At 49.3% G+C, this 14,797-nt stretch overlaps 5 protein-coding genes across 5 annotated transcripts; 4 read left to right on the top strand and 1 right to left on the bottom strand.

Annotated features, from left to right (window-relative positions):
• Positions 1–870: 870 nt before the first annotated feature.
• BDV27DRAFT_59508 (putative Rho guanyl nucleotide exchange factor) lies at positions 871–7,297 on the top strand. Its single transcript, XM_032077038.1, has 2 exons — positions 871–5,589; positions 5,645–7,297. The coding sequence occupies exons 1-2, from the start codon at positions 1,006–1,008 to the stop codon at positions 6,827–6,829; spliced, it is 5,769 nt and encodes a 1,922-aa protein (XP_031930958.1). The 5' UTR covers positions 871–1,005; the 3' UTR covers positions 6,830–7,297.
• A 255-nt stretch (positions 7,298–7,552) lies between these two features.
• Positions 7,553–9,445, top strand: BDV27DRAFT_59485 (Ulp1 protease family protein). The gene is made up of 7 exons (XM_032077036.1): positions 7,553–8,061; positions 8,126–8,153; positions 8,219–8,233; positions 8,287–8,336; positions 8,384–8,403; positions 8,452–9,003; positions 9,058–9,445. The coding sequence occupies exons 1-7, from the start codon at positions 8,005–8,007 to the stop codon at positions 9,116–9,118; spliced, it is 783 nt and encodes a 260-aa protein (XP_031930957.1). The 5' UTR covers positions 7,553–8,004; the 3' UTR covers positions 9,119–9,445.
• Positions 9,446–9,629: 184 nt separating this feature from the next.
• On the bottom strand, positions 9,630–11,226 carry BDV27DRAFT_142397 (putative MFS transporter; the record flags this gene model as incomplete). Its single annotated transcript, XM_032069950.1, has 2 exons — positions 9,630–9,847; positions 9,945–11,226. 2 exons carry the CDS (start codon positions 11,224–11,226, stop codon positions 9,630–9,632), a joined length of 1,500 nt encoding a protein of 499 aa, XP_031930956.1.
• A 620-nt stretch (positions 11,227–11,846) lies between these two features.
• On the top strand, positions 11,847–13,336 carry BDV27DRAFT_154495 (FAD-binding oxidoreductase; the record flags this gene model as incomplete). The annotated part of the gene is made up of 3 exons (XM_032071972.1): positions 11,847–12,275; positions 12,334–12,457; positions 12,513–13,336. 3 exons carry the CDS (start codon positions 11,847–11,849, stop codon positions 13,334–13,336), a joined length of 1,377 nt encoding a protein of 458 aa, XP_031930955.1.
• Positions 13,337–13,843: 507 nt separating this feature from the next.
• Positions 13,844–14,675, top strand: BDV27DRAFT_168875 (SDR family NAD(P)-dependent oxidoreductase; the record flags this gene model as incomplete). The annotated part of the gene is made up of 2 exons (XM_032074884.1): positions 13,844–14,352; positions 14,420–14,675. The coding sequence occupies 2 exons, from the start codon at positions 13,844–13,846 to the stop codon at positions 14,673–14,675; spliced, it is 765 nt and encodes a 254-aa protein (XP_031930954.1).
• Positions 14,676–14,797: the final 122 nt, after the last annotated feature.

Below are 14,797 nucleotides of genomic sequence, written 5' to 3'. Positions count from 1 at the left end.
ATTCTCCGCGCTTATTTATTCGTAATTGACTCCAGTAAAAGATGGAGCGTAATGTTTACGGAGCCGATTGTTAGTGGGCTAAATAAAGACTTGTGGGCACAGTCAGAGATTCAAACAGGAACAGGGCGAACTACTAACCAACTGTCGACCCACCCGCAGCCCTTTTTATTTGATAGGACCGCAGGATCGATGCCCGGTCGTCATCGATGACTTATTACTACTTATTTGATTTGATGGGCTTCCTTCTTTCCTGGACCTTACCTTGACGTACATCCGTACATACATACAGTACCGCGCAACAACAATACTACTGTACGCCCCCTCTCTCTGGTTATTGCGGTCATTAATATCACTTTCCATCTCATTCCTCATTTCCCTCTCTGCCTCTCTGACCTCAACAACCCCTCTCGACCCGCTTGCGATAACCCTCCACTTTCCAACACCAACACCCTTGCTAGACGCTGTGCAAACGCTCGTCCCGCCCGTCTTACTCGAGTCGTATACTTTGCTGGTCTTTCAAAACAGACCCTTGGCCGCTGTCCCGTTTCCTGGTCTTCATTCGTTTCTTTTTGCCTGCCCCATTCTACTCTTCGCCCATTAAGCGCTGCGGGTCAAGCATCAAATAACTCTCTGCATTCCCTGAAAGAGGTACACTTCTTCAGCATCGTACCGGTGGTTTCGTTGTTTTATACTGTCTCAAATATGACGCCGTACTGGCGTGGTGCTACCCGGTGATGATTGCCTTGTAGTTCCGGCCGGTCAATCTGCAACCTCATCTGTGGCCTACCAGCTGTGAACAACGCATCACAAGCCCAGCACCCTCGAACAGGAAGGATCACCACCAACCATCTCGGTGGGGAAGAATTGTCCTTTTTATTTTTTATTTGTTTTTTATTTTATTTTTTTCGCCCTTTTTTGTTGTTGTTTTGGTAAAGAGAGAGAATAGGTAACCCAACCGTGTTGAACGACACATTTACACTGACCATCTGCCTGAAAGAATGCAAGATGTCCGGCAGTGATGTCGAGCACGTTTCTTGCTTTCTAAACGGCAACCCTCGTGAGCTCCGGCGCCAATCTTCTCCGAACACCAACGAGTACTATTATGATACCCCGACGGATGACTCCTTTGAAACATCACTAATTACCTCCTCTTCTGCTGCACCGTCTTTTGCCAGTACCACATACTCCGCGCAACAGGGTCTCACAGACTCTCCCATATTGTCTGCAACCGCAGGCCTATCCTCGAACGACCGATCCTCGCCCGACCCTGACGACTACTATCGCCCACACCCACCCGCACTGGTTGCAAACGGTGATACTGCTGCTTGTTCAGGCGAGTCTTTGATGGTTGAAGTTGATAACGCCAAAGCTGCCGAAAATCACCCGACACAATTTCAACGAGTGTGCTCTGTGCCAGCGCACTCGTCAAAGTCGTCCGTGGAGAGCTCAGGGCCATTTCGTTCGCTGTCGGATTCATCATATGGAAACATTGGGCTCGGATCCACTACCGGGGTACTGCCAGCGCGGGCGTCGACAGCGAGGCCAAGGCAGGTCTCGTTCAAGGATCTCGTGAGCAAGTTCAACAACAATCCGGATCAAGTTCTCCCACTACCGTCAACGTCTACATCCAGGACTGTCAGCCTGGGTAGCCCCACGGACGGGTCAATACAATTCAAGACTGCTTCACGTGAGCGACAAACTCACGATTCGTCAATTAAGAAAACCCCAATACCTCGATGGAACACGATAGGCACTTTTGACCCAGATATACCCTCCGAACAATCTCTTCCTCGGCTAAGGACAAGCGACATTCAAGATAACCGTCCTAGCTCTTCCAACCTTTCTCCTCAGCGGCCTCCGTTTGGCGAATGGCTTGCATTAGATACGAGTTTCGACAACTTGGGATATGGAACACCATCACTTCTACGCCGTCGAGGTTCTGAAGGGACCATCCCGAGCCCAAACCCAGCATTTCTAGACCATCCTGAATCAGCACTTGGCTTGACGCCCCTGACTCCGACCGCTTGGTATCTAGGACGTACGCCGTTTCTAGAGACTGTTAATACCACTTCGACCACAAGTAATCACCGAAGGACAAGGAGTGATTTTGCTGGAGATCGGCCTGGAGGTGCGGCAGTGTGCCTTTCTGACACCCATATGGCGGTTCAGCCCCCCTTGCAGCCGCAGCCCGTGACATCCCTAGAGAGCCCACATTCCAAGTCACGCATTCCAATTTCTTCCCGCCGCCTTAATTCACCTTCCGTCTCGGGCGATTCCTCGCCGTCTTCACCAACACGAACTGATCTAGCTTTCGGCAGCCGATCTGCACAGTCGATCGCTCTGCCACCGAAAGGCGTTAGCCGCTTGCCCAAGCCATCCCCCAAACAGGCGTCTAATCCCGCCCGTGAACTGACTTACGAGGGCGAAGCTACGTTTGCGACACCGCCGCATGCAAGGCGAGAAGTGGCCCCTGGCAGGGCCCGTCAGTACATCCCTGAGAAGGGTGCCCTTTTGGAGGCATACATAGCCGCGCCTCCCCCAAAGAAGTCACCCCCTCTACGTAGTTCACGACCCCGGCAACCCGTCTCACAAACTGCCCAAACGGCGCCACGCTCAAAAGTGGTGGAAACGGTATCGAATTTCCAGAGACAAATCAACCGTGATCGTGAGTCACGCAACTCCAGGCTACGAGAGCGACGACTGCCAGAATTGGGTAATGTCGACTTTGCAACTCGGCGACAGAAAATCCAACAGGCTTTCACTCGCACAGTCGAAGAGAATGAAAGAAAAGAAGAGAAAGCAGCAGAGCTTCGACGCCAGGTCAACGCTCAAGAAGACACACAGCAGTTTGTTCAGCCTACTACACCTAAACAGCAGTGTACGGGACTTGCAGATGTGATTACTTCTGTACAGCCTGAAGATAACGTGACAGTAATCGAGGAATTTGGCGAATGTGGACATGAAACGGAAGACATGACACCAGAGACGGAGGCTTCGAAAGCACATTCACAGCTTCACATCCATACAGACGTATCTCTATCAGAGAGTGCTCGAAATACAGGAGACTATCATCCGATGACGATGGATTCACCAACATTAGGCCACCCGGAAATAATTTTGAACAGCCAAGGATTTGAGTCGACGCCCGGCGACCTGCGACCTGACTCCGCCGCAACAACAGTGTCTAACGAGACCCATATTACCGCATTTGATCCAGAGCCTCAGGATGAGTTTTCCAAGCAGAATCTACATGCATCGCATAGAACCCTGTTGAGCCAAATAATGCGTATTCGTGATGATTCCAGCCCCAGCGGTTCATCGTGCGATGACCAAGATTATGGGTTTTCTGACAATGAAGAGAGGGAGTCAATTCCCATTGTTCTAAGAGATGCGTTGACTATCGAAGATTCCATAGACAGCAGTGAGAACCAAGAGCATCGTGATATTTATATCAAACGAGGTGGTGCTGATGGCGAACCAGCGAACCGCTGGAGTATGAGTTCCTGGTCTTCTTCCCTGCATCATGGAAATTCCTCAGGTGGGCAATGTGAGGGCAGCGATGACGGTCTTTCTAACATACAGCACTTTGCCGAGGATAGCGAAGAGGCCTCTACTCAGTCATGCTCTGCATCTTCGAGCACTCCGTCCATCATTGGTCATCAACTTCCTCATGCATTGTCCCAGACAGCCAGTGAGGTAACAGAGCCAAGTAAAGAAGTCATATCACATACAATTCCTTACGGATCGTCCAACACACCCAGTTTAATAAGGCTGGGTGGATGGGATTCTAAACGTGTGTCTCAACTTTACATAGAGGAGCTTGCGAGTGGCAGGAGTCATAAGCTTCCTATGCCGGCAATACGTGCGTCTCCAGAGCCGCCACATTCCCGGATTGAGCAAAAGGATGAAGGAATAAACGATAATCTGACTGATGACCCTGTCCTAATAACGGAAACTGACCGTGTCCCACCCTCAGAACGCATGCGACATCCAGCAAGCTTGTTTTTACGCGACGACTGGGAGCATGCGTCTCCGTCAATTATGGATTGGATGCAGATCGCCGTCGATGAAGGATCAGCACCTCAAGACCTCGAGATTGACGGCAGCCGAGGAGTTAATCGTGTCCCAATACCGCGACTAGTGACTCCCGACGCACATCCAAGAGGCGCCGACGAAGGCCTAGGTCTGGCAATCAATGTGCAGCTACCTCAGGAGTTTGATAATGATGATGTTCCACCGCCTCCTATACCACGTCATGACCCTCCGGCTCCCCCCTCCGACACTTTAGAGAGCGCTGCTCATCCTCCCCTACCCGTGGTTCATCCCAACATCTTTTCGAACGCCATCTTCGCGCCGCTGGGGCCCGTTCAAAGTACCGATAGCAGTGAAGACTCCTCTCTTCGACGACTTGAGCCGACGCCTTCTTCACAGACTTTGGACTCATCGGCAACTTCTTTGATTCCTTCGACTTCAGAACACCCTCGCCCACAAACCGCATCCCCATCCCCAGAAGAACGTCAATTGAAGAAGCGGCGACATGTCATAAAGGAATTAGTTGATACAGAACACACATTCGGAAAGGACATGAGGGTCGTCGATCATATTTATAAAGCAACTTCGAGTTCGTGCTTAGACCTCTCTGCGGAAGATGTCAAAGTGCTGTTTGCAAACTCGGACCAAGTTGTGAAATTCTCTATGGATTTCCAGGACACTCTTAAGGAGGCAGCGAGAAGTGTTTATATAATGCCTAAATCTCAACGGTGGACAAGCCAGCGTAATGCGCGAAATCCTATAGCGAAGACGGATCAAGAATCTTCTACTGGAACTAGCACTTCAAACCTGGAGAAAGATAATGCGACTTTCATTGGGCAGGCATTCATTGCGCACATAGAAAACATGGAGAAGGTCTACGCTGAATACCTGAAGAACCATGATGCTGCCAATAGGAAACTTCAGACTCTGCAAAAGAATCCGAAAGTGGATATCTGGCTCAAAGAATGTCGGAGCAGATCATCGGATCTCACAACAGCATGGGATCTAGACTCGTTACTTGTCAAGCCAGTACAGCGAATCTTGAAATACCCTCTCCTTTTGAGTGAACTCCTTGAATCAACACCTAAGGACCATCCAGACCGTGCTGCACTCATTAGTGCCCTTGAAGAAGTTACGAACATCTCCGTTCGCATCAACGAGCTGAAAAAACGTGCAGATGTCGTGGGGCAAGTGGTTGGTCGCAAGAGAAAAGAATCTGATGTCAGGGCAGGCCTATCGAAGGCATTTGGACGTCGCACAGAGAAGCTGAAGCAACAGGTTGGCCTTTCCGATATGTTCGAAGACAAGGAGTACGATATTCTGTCCCAGAAGTTCGGAACCAATTTCATTCAACTGCAAGTTGTCATGCGGGATCTGGAATGGTATACAAGTAAAGCCCAGGGATTTATAGACTGCTTGGGTGAAATTACCAGTGCTTTAGAAGAGTTTAAAGTTGGCCCAGCTGCTTACCATGAAACCGAGGGCAAATGCGATGACAAATGCGATGAGCTGAAGGCGGCTGTTCAAGATGTGATGGTAGAGGCGTTACCCAGGCATGTAAGTACAATCCATTGTGGAAGCATTGGTATCCAAAATGACTGACATTCTCTAGATCGCTGTTGTTCGTAAGAGCGTTATTGACCCAATAGTCACACTGCTTAAACTTCATGACGGACCACAGAGGGTGATGCACAAGCGCGACAAGCGCCTCATGGATTATGCCCGCTTGAAGAGTATCAAGGAACGGGGGGACAAACCAGACAAGAAAACAACCGAGCAAGGAGAGCAGTTTGTGGTCCTCAACGAGGCCCTCAAAGACGAACTTCCCAAACTATACTCTCTCACCACTAAATTGATGGAGGCTTGTCTGGAGAAATTCGTTCATATACAAATGTCGTGGCTTGCAACTCTACAGGAGAAACTTGGCCCCCTAGTGGACTCGTTCCCAGACGATATCCAGAAAGTAATTGGTGATTGGAATGCGAGTTTCAGCTTCTCTGAGGCGCAGGTACTCTCGTTAGGCATTTGCAATGGGTCATTGTTGGCTGACACTATCAACCTCATCAATTTCAACACTCCTCCAACCGGAGCAACTATTAGTTCGCCGCGGCGTCCATCAACAGTGAACAGCGCCAGCACTCGTGTCGGATCCACGATGGATGAGTCGCCCAAAGCTTCCCATGATTTCGGCAGCGGTGGTCAACCTTTCCAATCACCAAGCTTTGATAGCCAGTCCCAAGTCTCTCTTGAACGCAAGCGTGCTGATTCAACTTTCTCGGGTCGCGCTGCGCCAGATTCGATTGAACTACCCCGGAGTCAAATGTTGCAACAGATTACTAGTTCCTCATCAGCTTCTATACCCCAGCCCAACTCTAACAGAGAGTCTTGTCCAAGCCTTCCTCGGTTGAGCCTTGATTCTCCATTCCTTGTCGACGTCATTGGTCCTTCTGAAAGTGGCAACAAACCGACCGAAGAACAGCCGAGCTCACCTGGTGGTCGGTACTCAGGCTTTTTCTCATCCGCAATGCCAATGTCGGACAACCCACAAGACAGTGCTCCCCAGGAGAACGAAGCACCTAAAGAACCTGCTGTGCTATTCCTTGCCGCTAGTATTTATGAATTCAACATTGACCGTGCCCGACGAGAAGCCGGGTATCCCTACTTGACATATGTCGTCGGAGAGATTTTTGATGTCATCGCCGAAAAGGGCGAGCTGTGGCTAGCCAAGAACCAGGACGACCCTACTCACCAGGTTGGCTGGATCTGGAATAAGCATTTTGCGAAACTCTCAACCTAAAGCCACTATCTGATGAAATTATTACTTGTTTCAATATTGTACATCTTGCATGGAGGTCTCCAGCGTCATGGTACGTTGGGTCTGTTCGTCTTAGACTGGATCTGACCCAGAAAACGTCGACGCTCCAGAAGGCCGCCCTGGAGTTAACGGTCTTCACGTTCCTATTTATGAAATGTGTTATGAAGTTTTGGGGGCGTTTCCTTGCATCCGCGTTTATTTCTTTATTTTTGTCTGGAAACCAGTCTGCTATTGGCTGGTGGTCAGGTCATCTGCTTTGATTCTGCTTTGAACCGTCTGGTATGTGCGGGGAAAGATATGTTACTCTCAGCTTTTGTGAAGGTGTTTGCTGTTTCTCGTGCTACTGAAGGCACAATCTATCAGAGACACTCAAATGTACGTTTAGATACCCCTTGATTTAGTTGTTCAATGGACTAGAACTTAAAATGCAAACGTGTGGTATGCGCAAAAGCAGAATGCTAGACGTGGCGAACTACTTCTAATAGTGATAGGAACATGTGGTAAGGCTAGGTACAACTGACCCCCTCCCCCTCGAGTATATGAATTGTGTATGAATTGCACATGAAGAGGATAAGAATTAAAGGGGGGAAGGAGTAAAGAGAGTGTATTTCTGTATAGGTAGACGTCACGTGTACACCAGCCACAACAGCAGCCACAGTGACGTCGCGGGATTTCGGAACGGCTTCAATCGTATCGCCGCAAGGGGCGACTTCTCGTGCACCACAGGTGGGAAACGGCCTGTCACTCGGCTGTTGCTTTGATACTATCTTTTCTATCCGACCCCAGGTAATTGGCTGTTTTGTCCCCGTTGGGATAGTCTCCCAAATTTCCTCTCTGTTCCTCCACAGACCAGAAGTTGATCAACCCCCCGCAACCACGACTTGTTTCATCTTTCGGATCGGACGATTCACCCTCGTCCGACAGAGAAATCCACAAGGAGCTATAAAGCTAAACCCTTTCACCCTCAGGAAAGGTAGATAGGGGCTCAGATATATGCGCTTGATAGCCGTCGAATGCACAACAACCGTCCCCCGCGCTCTACAACAGCCCCTCGATTCGGCAGAAGCAGGCCCGCCGATTGCCGCCCTCCAAAGAGATTTGTGGATAGATAATACAATTGAGGGTCGCGATTATCGCGCAAAAGAAAGACAGGCAGGATGCTTGATGGCGGATTGGGCAAGTTGCATAAGAGGATGAAGCGGTTTGGTGACACGGTAGGTCCTTGATTGTTTGGCCTTTATCGTGTCGGATCCGTGACGGAAAGCTTATCTCTAGCAGTTGAACCCCGACGATGCGTATTTAAGCTGTGAGTACATGGTTGATTGACACTTGTCTGAAAAGCATGATGTCTGACTATACTGGAGCACACAGACTATGACATTCGATGTATGTTACGGTTCTCTTGGCACTCTGTTAATAGAAGACCTGACATTTAACAGTGACGAGAGAGGATATGCAATCGCTCAAGAATGACTGGCTCACAGATAATGTGGGTGTGATCGCACCCTCCGATGGATCCTAGCTAATTTATCACAGATCATATCCTTTTGGGAGGAGTAAGTCGACTGGGCCTGTTTCACCCTCGCCTAAACTGATTTCTTCAGATATCTGGAACGCGAGTTCCTCGTCAATTATAAATCATCCAACATTGTTCTTCTGCGGCCTAGCATGTCGTTCATGATCTTGCAGACACCCAATCCGCACACACTCCGCGAGGCCTTACCCGACTTCACGCGGACCACGCACGTCTTTCTTCCCATCAACGACTGTCGCAATGTTACTGAAGCCGAAGGCGGCACTCACTGGTCGTTGCTTCTCATATCCATTGTTGATGGAATAGCCTTCCATTACGACTCACTCCCTCCCGGGAATGTATGGGAAGCCCGGACGGTGACCATGAAGTTTGGCGCATTGCTCAATCGACCCATTCGATTCATTCATCTACAGGACTCACCGGTACAAGAGAACGGTAGCGACTGCGGCGTGTTTGTGTGTCTGAGTATGCGGCATTTGCTGCTGAAAAGGCTGTTGACTGCGAACGCCAGCGAGAAAGTCAGTATGAGCCTCGGCGGAATGAAAGTAGATGCTCGCGGAGGGAGAAAAGAGATGACCAAGATCATTGATGGCTTCCGAAAGGAAGGTGAACGACGCAGGTCGTATGTCGCTGAACAAGTGCGTTGACGTGATTATGCTAACCTCTGGTTGAACAGAGCTAGCCTCAGCCCTCTAGGGAAGAAGTCGGCAAGCCCTGGTCCTCCACGAATTGAATGATAAAAGTATATCCGGGTCTTGAAAACAAATGGGTCGGCGAAGGCGTCAAGAGGATGCGGAGTTCAAGTATATGGATAATGCATACGTCAGGGAGGATATGGTTACGAAATAAGGCGGGGACCTTATCACTTCACGTTTTTTTTTTAATTCTTAGCATTTTTTTTTTTTTACGCTCTCATGGTTTCCCCTCCCTTTTTTCCTTAATTATCTTTATTTCTTCGTTTATCTCGTGGAATCCATCATAGTACCAACTGCAATTAGCATTAACCGCCATTATTAAACCTAAACGAAGCCTATTCTTAATGTTACATAATGTATTTTACATGGCTGGAAGCCATTCGGCCAGGATATGAGCAATTCAGAGATCTGACACTTTAACACCTCAGTCGACTTCCTCTACTTTGTCAAATTGACGCGTTTGATGCGACCATTAATCGAATCATTACTAACAGTAATATTCAAGTAAGTCTTCAAAACCTACAACATAAATAGAAAGTACACATAAGCGCCGTCACTCCCCTACACCACGATCAGCCCCCCATCGGCCGTATTTCTCCATAATGCGCCATTTCCACGTTCGATGGCGAACAGCTCTACCCCAGTAATAAAATGGAACGGCGATGAGGATAATGACGCCGGCAATACAGGCCATTTCCCCAAACGCCTTGCTGTATCCTTCCAAATTAATCCAGGGGTTGGTGTAGAATGATAAGAGGAATCCGAATGCCGCTAGTATCAACTCATATTAACTCCAGTTCCAGGGGAAGGGGAAGAAGGGGCATTCTTAATTACTGTGCTGAGCAGGAATAGAGTAGATTGGACGTACCTTTGAATGCCAGGATGGAGACTGTTATCTCCCCCACCGACGGTCGATAGCTGTCAATAACGTACACCATTGCGACGTTGGTGGCTTGTACAATGGCGAAATTGAGTAGTCCTAGAGCTATGGTGGGCGCTATCCAGTGTAGGTTGTTGTTTACTCCGACACCGTAGAGTACAAGTGCTGTGGGGGCGCATACGCCTCCGATAGCAATGGATGGGAGACGCATCTCGGGTTGCCGGATGCCGTTGTTGCGTCGTGTGAGCCAATCTGCTACCCAGTCTGATACCTGACCGCCGAAGGCAATGCCGATTAAGGATCCGATCAAGCCGGCGATAAAGCATAGGCCGGATTGCCATGGGGCGAAGTTATAGGTTGTCGAGAAGGCAGTGGCGAAATTGGATGTTATGGCTACTAGAAACCCGATCGTTACGGCGAAGACTAGTGATGTCCATAGTACGGGTGGAAGAATGATCAGCACGATTGGTCTGAGGAAAATGCGGAACAGAGGCTCGGATGTGTGGATGCCGTTGAATAAACGGAGGGAACTGAGATATGAAGGCTTCTTTCCGATCTGTAATGTCTCTGGCTCAGTATTTTCGTGATGTTCAGATGTTACAGCTGACTTTGACGCTGCCCGCGCACCTACAGAGACATCCGATGCGGCCTCGCGCTCCAGAGCACTGTTACGGTCAAATGTAGTTTCTGGGAAGGTGAAAATGACGAGCAGAGTGACGCCGCCGATTAATGCAGTAGCCACGTAGTAGATGTATCTCCAGTGAAGCGAGATTGTGATGAGCCCGTCGATTATGATGCCGGCGGCCACGCCAACAGACAAAGCTGCCGTATAGAGTGACATGGCTGCACCTCTTTCATGGAGAAAGAAGATATCCGTGATTGTCATCGGTCCCAGGCATTCCCCTGCACCTGCAGCCAGACCCATAATAATTCGGCCTGCCAATTCCACCGAGTAGGTTTTCGCAAACCCACACCATAAGCCCGTCCCCACATAGAGAACAAAGGAGATGACATATATGGGCCGTCGACCGAACTTGATGATCAATGGCATCCAGAACAGCATACCCACTCCCTGCATGAGGGAAGTGGTGCTGTAGAAAAAGGAAATCCGCGCAATGTGGGCACTGGCATCTGAGCCTTTCGGACCCAGGAAATCGATGGTTGTCTGCTCGATTGCGACTGTTGGTCCAGCCGCAAGAAAGTTGCATAGGAGCACCGCCAGACAGACGAGGATAGCGATATAGTACCGGAAAGCGGCGGACCTAGCCATTGAACACGGGCGGTTAGTCAAATGAGGTGGGGAAGCCAGCATAGCGATGAATGGGGGCCAACTGGAGTAGCTTGCCAGTTTAGTGGGTCGTGGGGATCCCTCGATGGGGTCGGAATCAGGATAATCTCATTTGTTTCATGATGTCGTAGACGCAAGTCTCCCAGAGTTTGCCCTCGAGGGGCAACTGAAGAGGGATCGACTTCCTTCGGAGACATCGTTTGTCCTATTAACTGCACAAATGCATAATCATTTCTCGCAAAAAAGATTCTTTCCGTGTCTGGGATGGGGTATGCATTTAAGCGGACGTGGACTTACAGGGGAAAAAATAAAATAAAATAAAAAATAAAATAAACTAATGCCGCTAACTGAGCTTAATCACATTGACTTGTTGAGCATAAACTCTGGGGAATGGAACGCGTCGGGCCCACCGGGTGTTGCTGCCCTCACTTCCCCACATACCCGGCATAGGGCATCAGCATAGAGTGCGGGGGTAAAACTGGGGTAGGGAATGGTCACACCCCGGTGGGGGATTGAGAGGAAATTAGTTAAATATTAGTTAAATATGATTATTGTGTCCTGGGTTCCTATGCAACCGACATAGAACTCGAAAATAAGATATCATGCAGATAACCTGGCGCAAGACAGCTGATCCTGACACCTATGAAGACGCCCGCGTAGGCCGTGTCTTCAACCACCGTCGCCCTCAACGCTACCCTTTGGCCGTGGTAAAGGCAAGTAGCCAGAATGACATTGTGTCTGCGGTGAAGCTAGCCATTGAGAATAACTGTCGGGTGGCAATTCGTTCTGGCGGCCATTCGTGGGCTGCGTGGAGCGTCCGTGACAATTCCATCTTGATCGACCTGGGCAACTACAAGCACCTTGAAGTAAATGCAAAGAGAAAAACAGCATGGGCAACCCCAAGCATGACAGGAAAGGATATCAATGGCGTGTTGACCAAGGAGTACGGGTTGATGTTTCCCGGGGGCCATTGCCCTGATGTTGGGATTGGTGGTTTCCTACTTCAGGGTGGAATGGGTTGGAATTGCCGAGTATGAACCACCTTCGACCGTTTCATTCTGATTTACGACTAACCTCTGAGATATGCAGAACTGGGGATGGGCCTGTGAACGTGTTCGTGCTCTAGATGTAGTGACAGCCAATGGGCACTTGGTGCACTGCAATTCGCAGCAGAACAGCGATCTCTTCTGGGCTGCTCGTGGGGCTGGGCCAGGTATATTTCGCTACTCATTTCATCTCCAGTCAAAGGAATTAACGTAAATGTTCAGGATTCCCTGGAGTGGTGACCCGGTTCCATCTCGACCTGGTACCGTACCCTAAAAATGGCTTCCGGTCTTCGGGCTACGTCTACCCCATCCGACATTACCACGAGGCCTTCCGTTGGATCATATCAATTACCCCAGATTTTGATAACGACACTGAAATTGCCGCTGTGGCTAACTACCCCGAGGGACAAGATGAGCTATGCCTGTTCATTCTGCTCGTCACCATGAAGTCCTCCGCGGAAGAAGCAGAAAGGGCACTTGCCCCAGCCCAAGAGACACGGCCAGCAGGGGCTATTGCTGAGTGGTTTTGCCAGGAAGACAGTCTTGAGAACCAATACATCAACCAAGCTAAAGCTAACCCAGAGCGCCATCGCTATTGTGCCGACAATGCTTACATACACAACGACGCAGATGTTCCTGCTGTTCTAGAGGAGGCGTTTACAACACTTCCGCATAAGAAATCGTTCGCTCTTTGGTTTGGAATGAATCCTTGCAGCCGTCGGAAGCTTCCAGATATGGCGTTGAGCATGCAGTCAGACCATTATTTCGCGCTGTATACCGTGTGGGAGGATGAAAAGGACGACCTCCGATGCCAGACATGGGTTCACAACATCATGCGGAAGGTCGAACAACATTCAGTTGGGGCGTATCTGGGCGATTCGGATTTTCAAGTGAGGAAAACTCGCTACTGGGATGATGACAACGCCCGGCGTCTGATGGAGATTCGTCGTAAATGGGATCCTACGGGGAGGATATGTGGATATCTGGACAAGGGGGATATTTCAGGAACCCAGGGGTTGACAAATGCACACGAATGGAAAATGTAAAGTTCATATTTTAGTTAATTGATATATACGTCTTTCTTCATTTTACTCCGGGTTTTATTGCCTATACTAGCCCTGACTACTCAAAGGTTCACAACGAAGTACCGTAGCTGACAGGCGAGCGTTCTACCTCACACATTTCGGCTTCACTTTCGAATCCCCACTCAATTTAGCCACTAGACATGCGAAATGAATGCACGTACAAAGTCAATTATCTAACGGAGACGTGGATGGCTCTAGAGTCTCGGGCACTCCGGGATGTGGGGGGATAAGCTTTCCCCGCATTTATTCCCCAGTCTGGGCACTACTTCCTCTATTGTCTAGGGTACGTATTCTGACGCGCGTCTTCACACGGATGTTCGGGCCCTCACCGGGACATTTCTTAAGATGGACTTTATTTGTCGCCTTAGAATCAAGGATAACAAAGCAAGGTAATCAAATATGGTCTCATCAGCCTCCAGCCGTACCGGTTTGATCGTGAACCATCTAGCACCTCATTCCCATCACACAATGGACGGGAAAAGCCTCACTGATAAAGTGGCAGTTGTCAGTGGTTCCTCATCAGGAATCGGCGCTGCAATCATACGAGAGCTCTCATCCCGTGGCGCCAATACAGTGGTGAACTATCCATTCGCTCACTTGAAGGAGGAAGCAGACAACTTGGTGGGCTCTCTGCCCTCGCCATCTATCGCCGTTGAAGCGGATATGTCATTGGAGACATCTCCACAGAAGCTAGTAGATGCTGCAGTTTCAAAATGGGGTCGAATTGATATTGTGGTCAATTGTGTCGCGCTTGCCGTGAACAAGCCATTCGAATCACAGACACTAGAAGACTGGGACCTCTTAGTCAATACAAATGGACGGAGTACGTTCCTCTTGACTCAAGGAAGTTTGCCTCATTTAACGAAAGGGCGTGGGAGGATTGTGAATATCGTCAGTATTTCCGGTCGTGGACCTCCACCAAACCAGACCATCTATGCGGGAACAAAAGGGATGGTGGACTCTTTCACAAAATGCTGGTAAGTGCAGCTACGGCCCTTGCCCTTTGCTGCATATTCGTGGTATAGACTAAATGGGTGGGTCTAGGGCTAAAGAACTGCCACCCAAATATGGTTGCACAGTTAATGCTGTCAGTCCTGGTCCTACGAAGACTGAGGGCTTTGCGGCTGCCGGTGAAGACCAGATGAAGATTCTGCAGCCGATTATCGACCAAACGCCGGTTGGACCGAGAATGGCAGAGCCAGAAGAGATCGCTTTTTCGGTTGCATTTCTATGTGAGGAGCGTGCAAGATGGATCAATGGAGCACATATTGTTGCATCTGGTGGGCTTTTCATTGACTAAACATGCATATATTCTGTTTTCCTGTCTGGAATATCATCAGCAGTTCGCTAGGTTCATGGATTAGAAGAATGTTGTCATAGACCTACACATTGACAGCCGTTCCTCTACTTAGAAACTATGCT

This window comes from Aspergillus caelatus (assembly GCF_009193585.1).
Source record: "Aspergillus caelatus strain CBS 763.97 unplaced genomic scaffold BDV27scaffold_29, whole genome shotgun sequence".
In the NCBI taxonomy this organism is placed as follows: domain Eukaryota; kingdom Fungi; phylum Ascomycota; class Eurotiomycetes; order Eurotiales; family Aspergillaceae; genus Aspergillus; species Aspergillus caelatus.
Note: the sequence above shows the minus strand (reverse complement) of the source record. Positions and strands in the feature narration are given on the sequence as shown.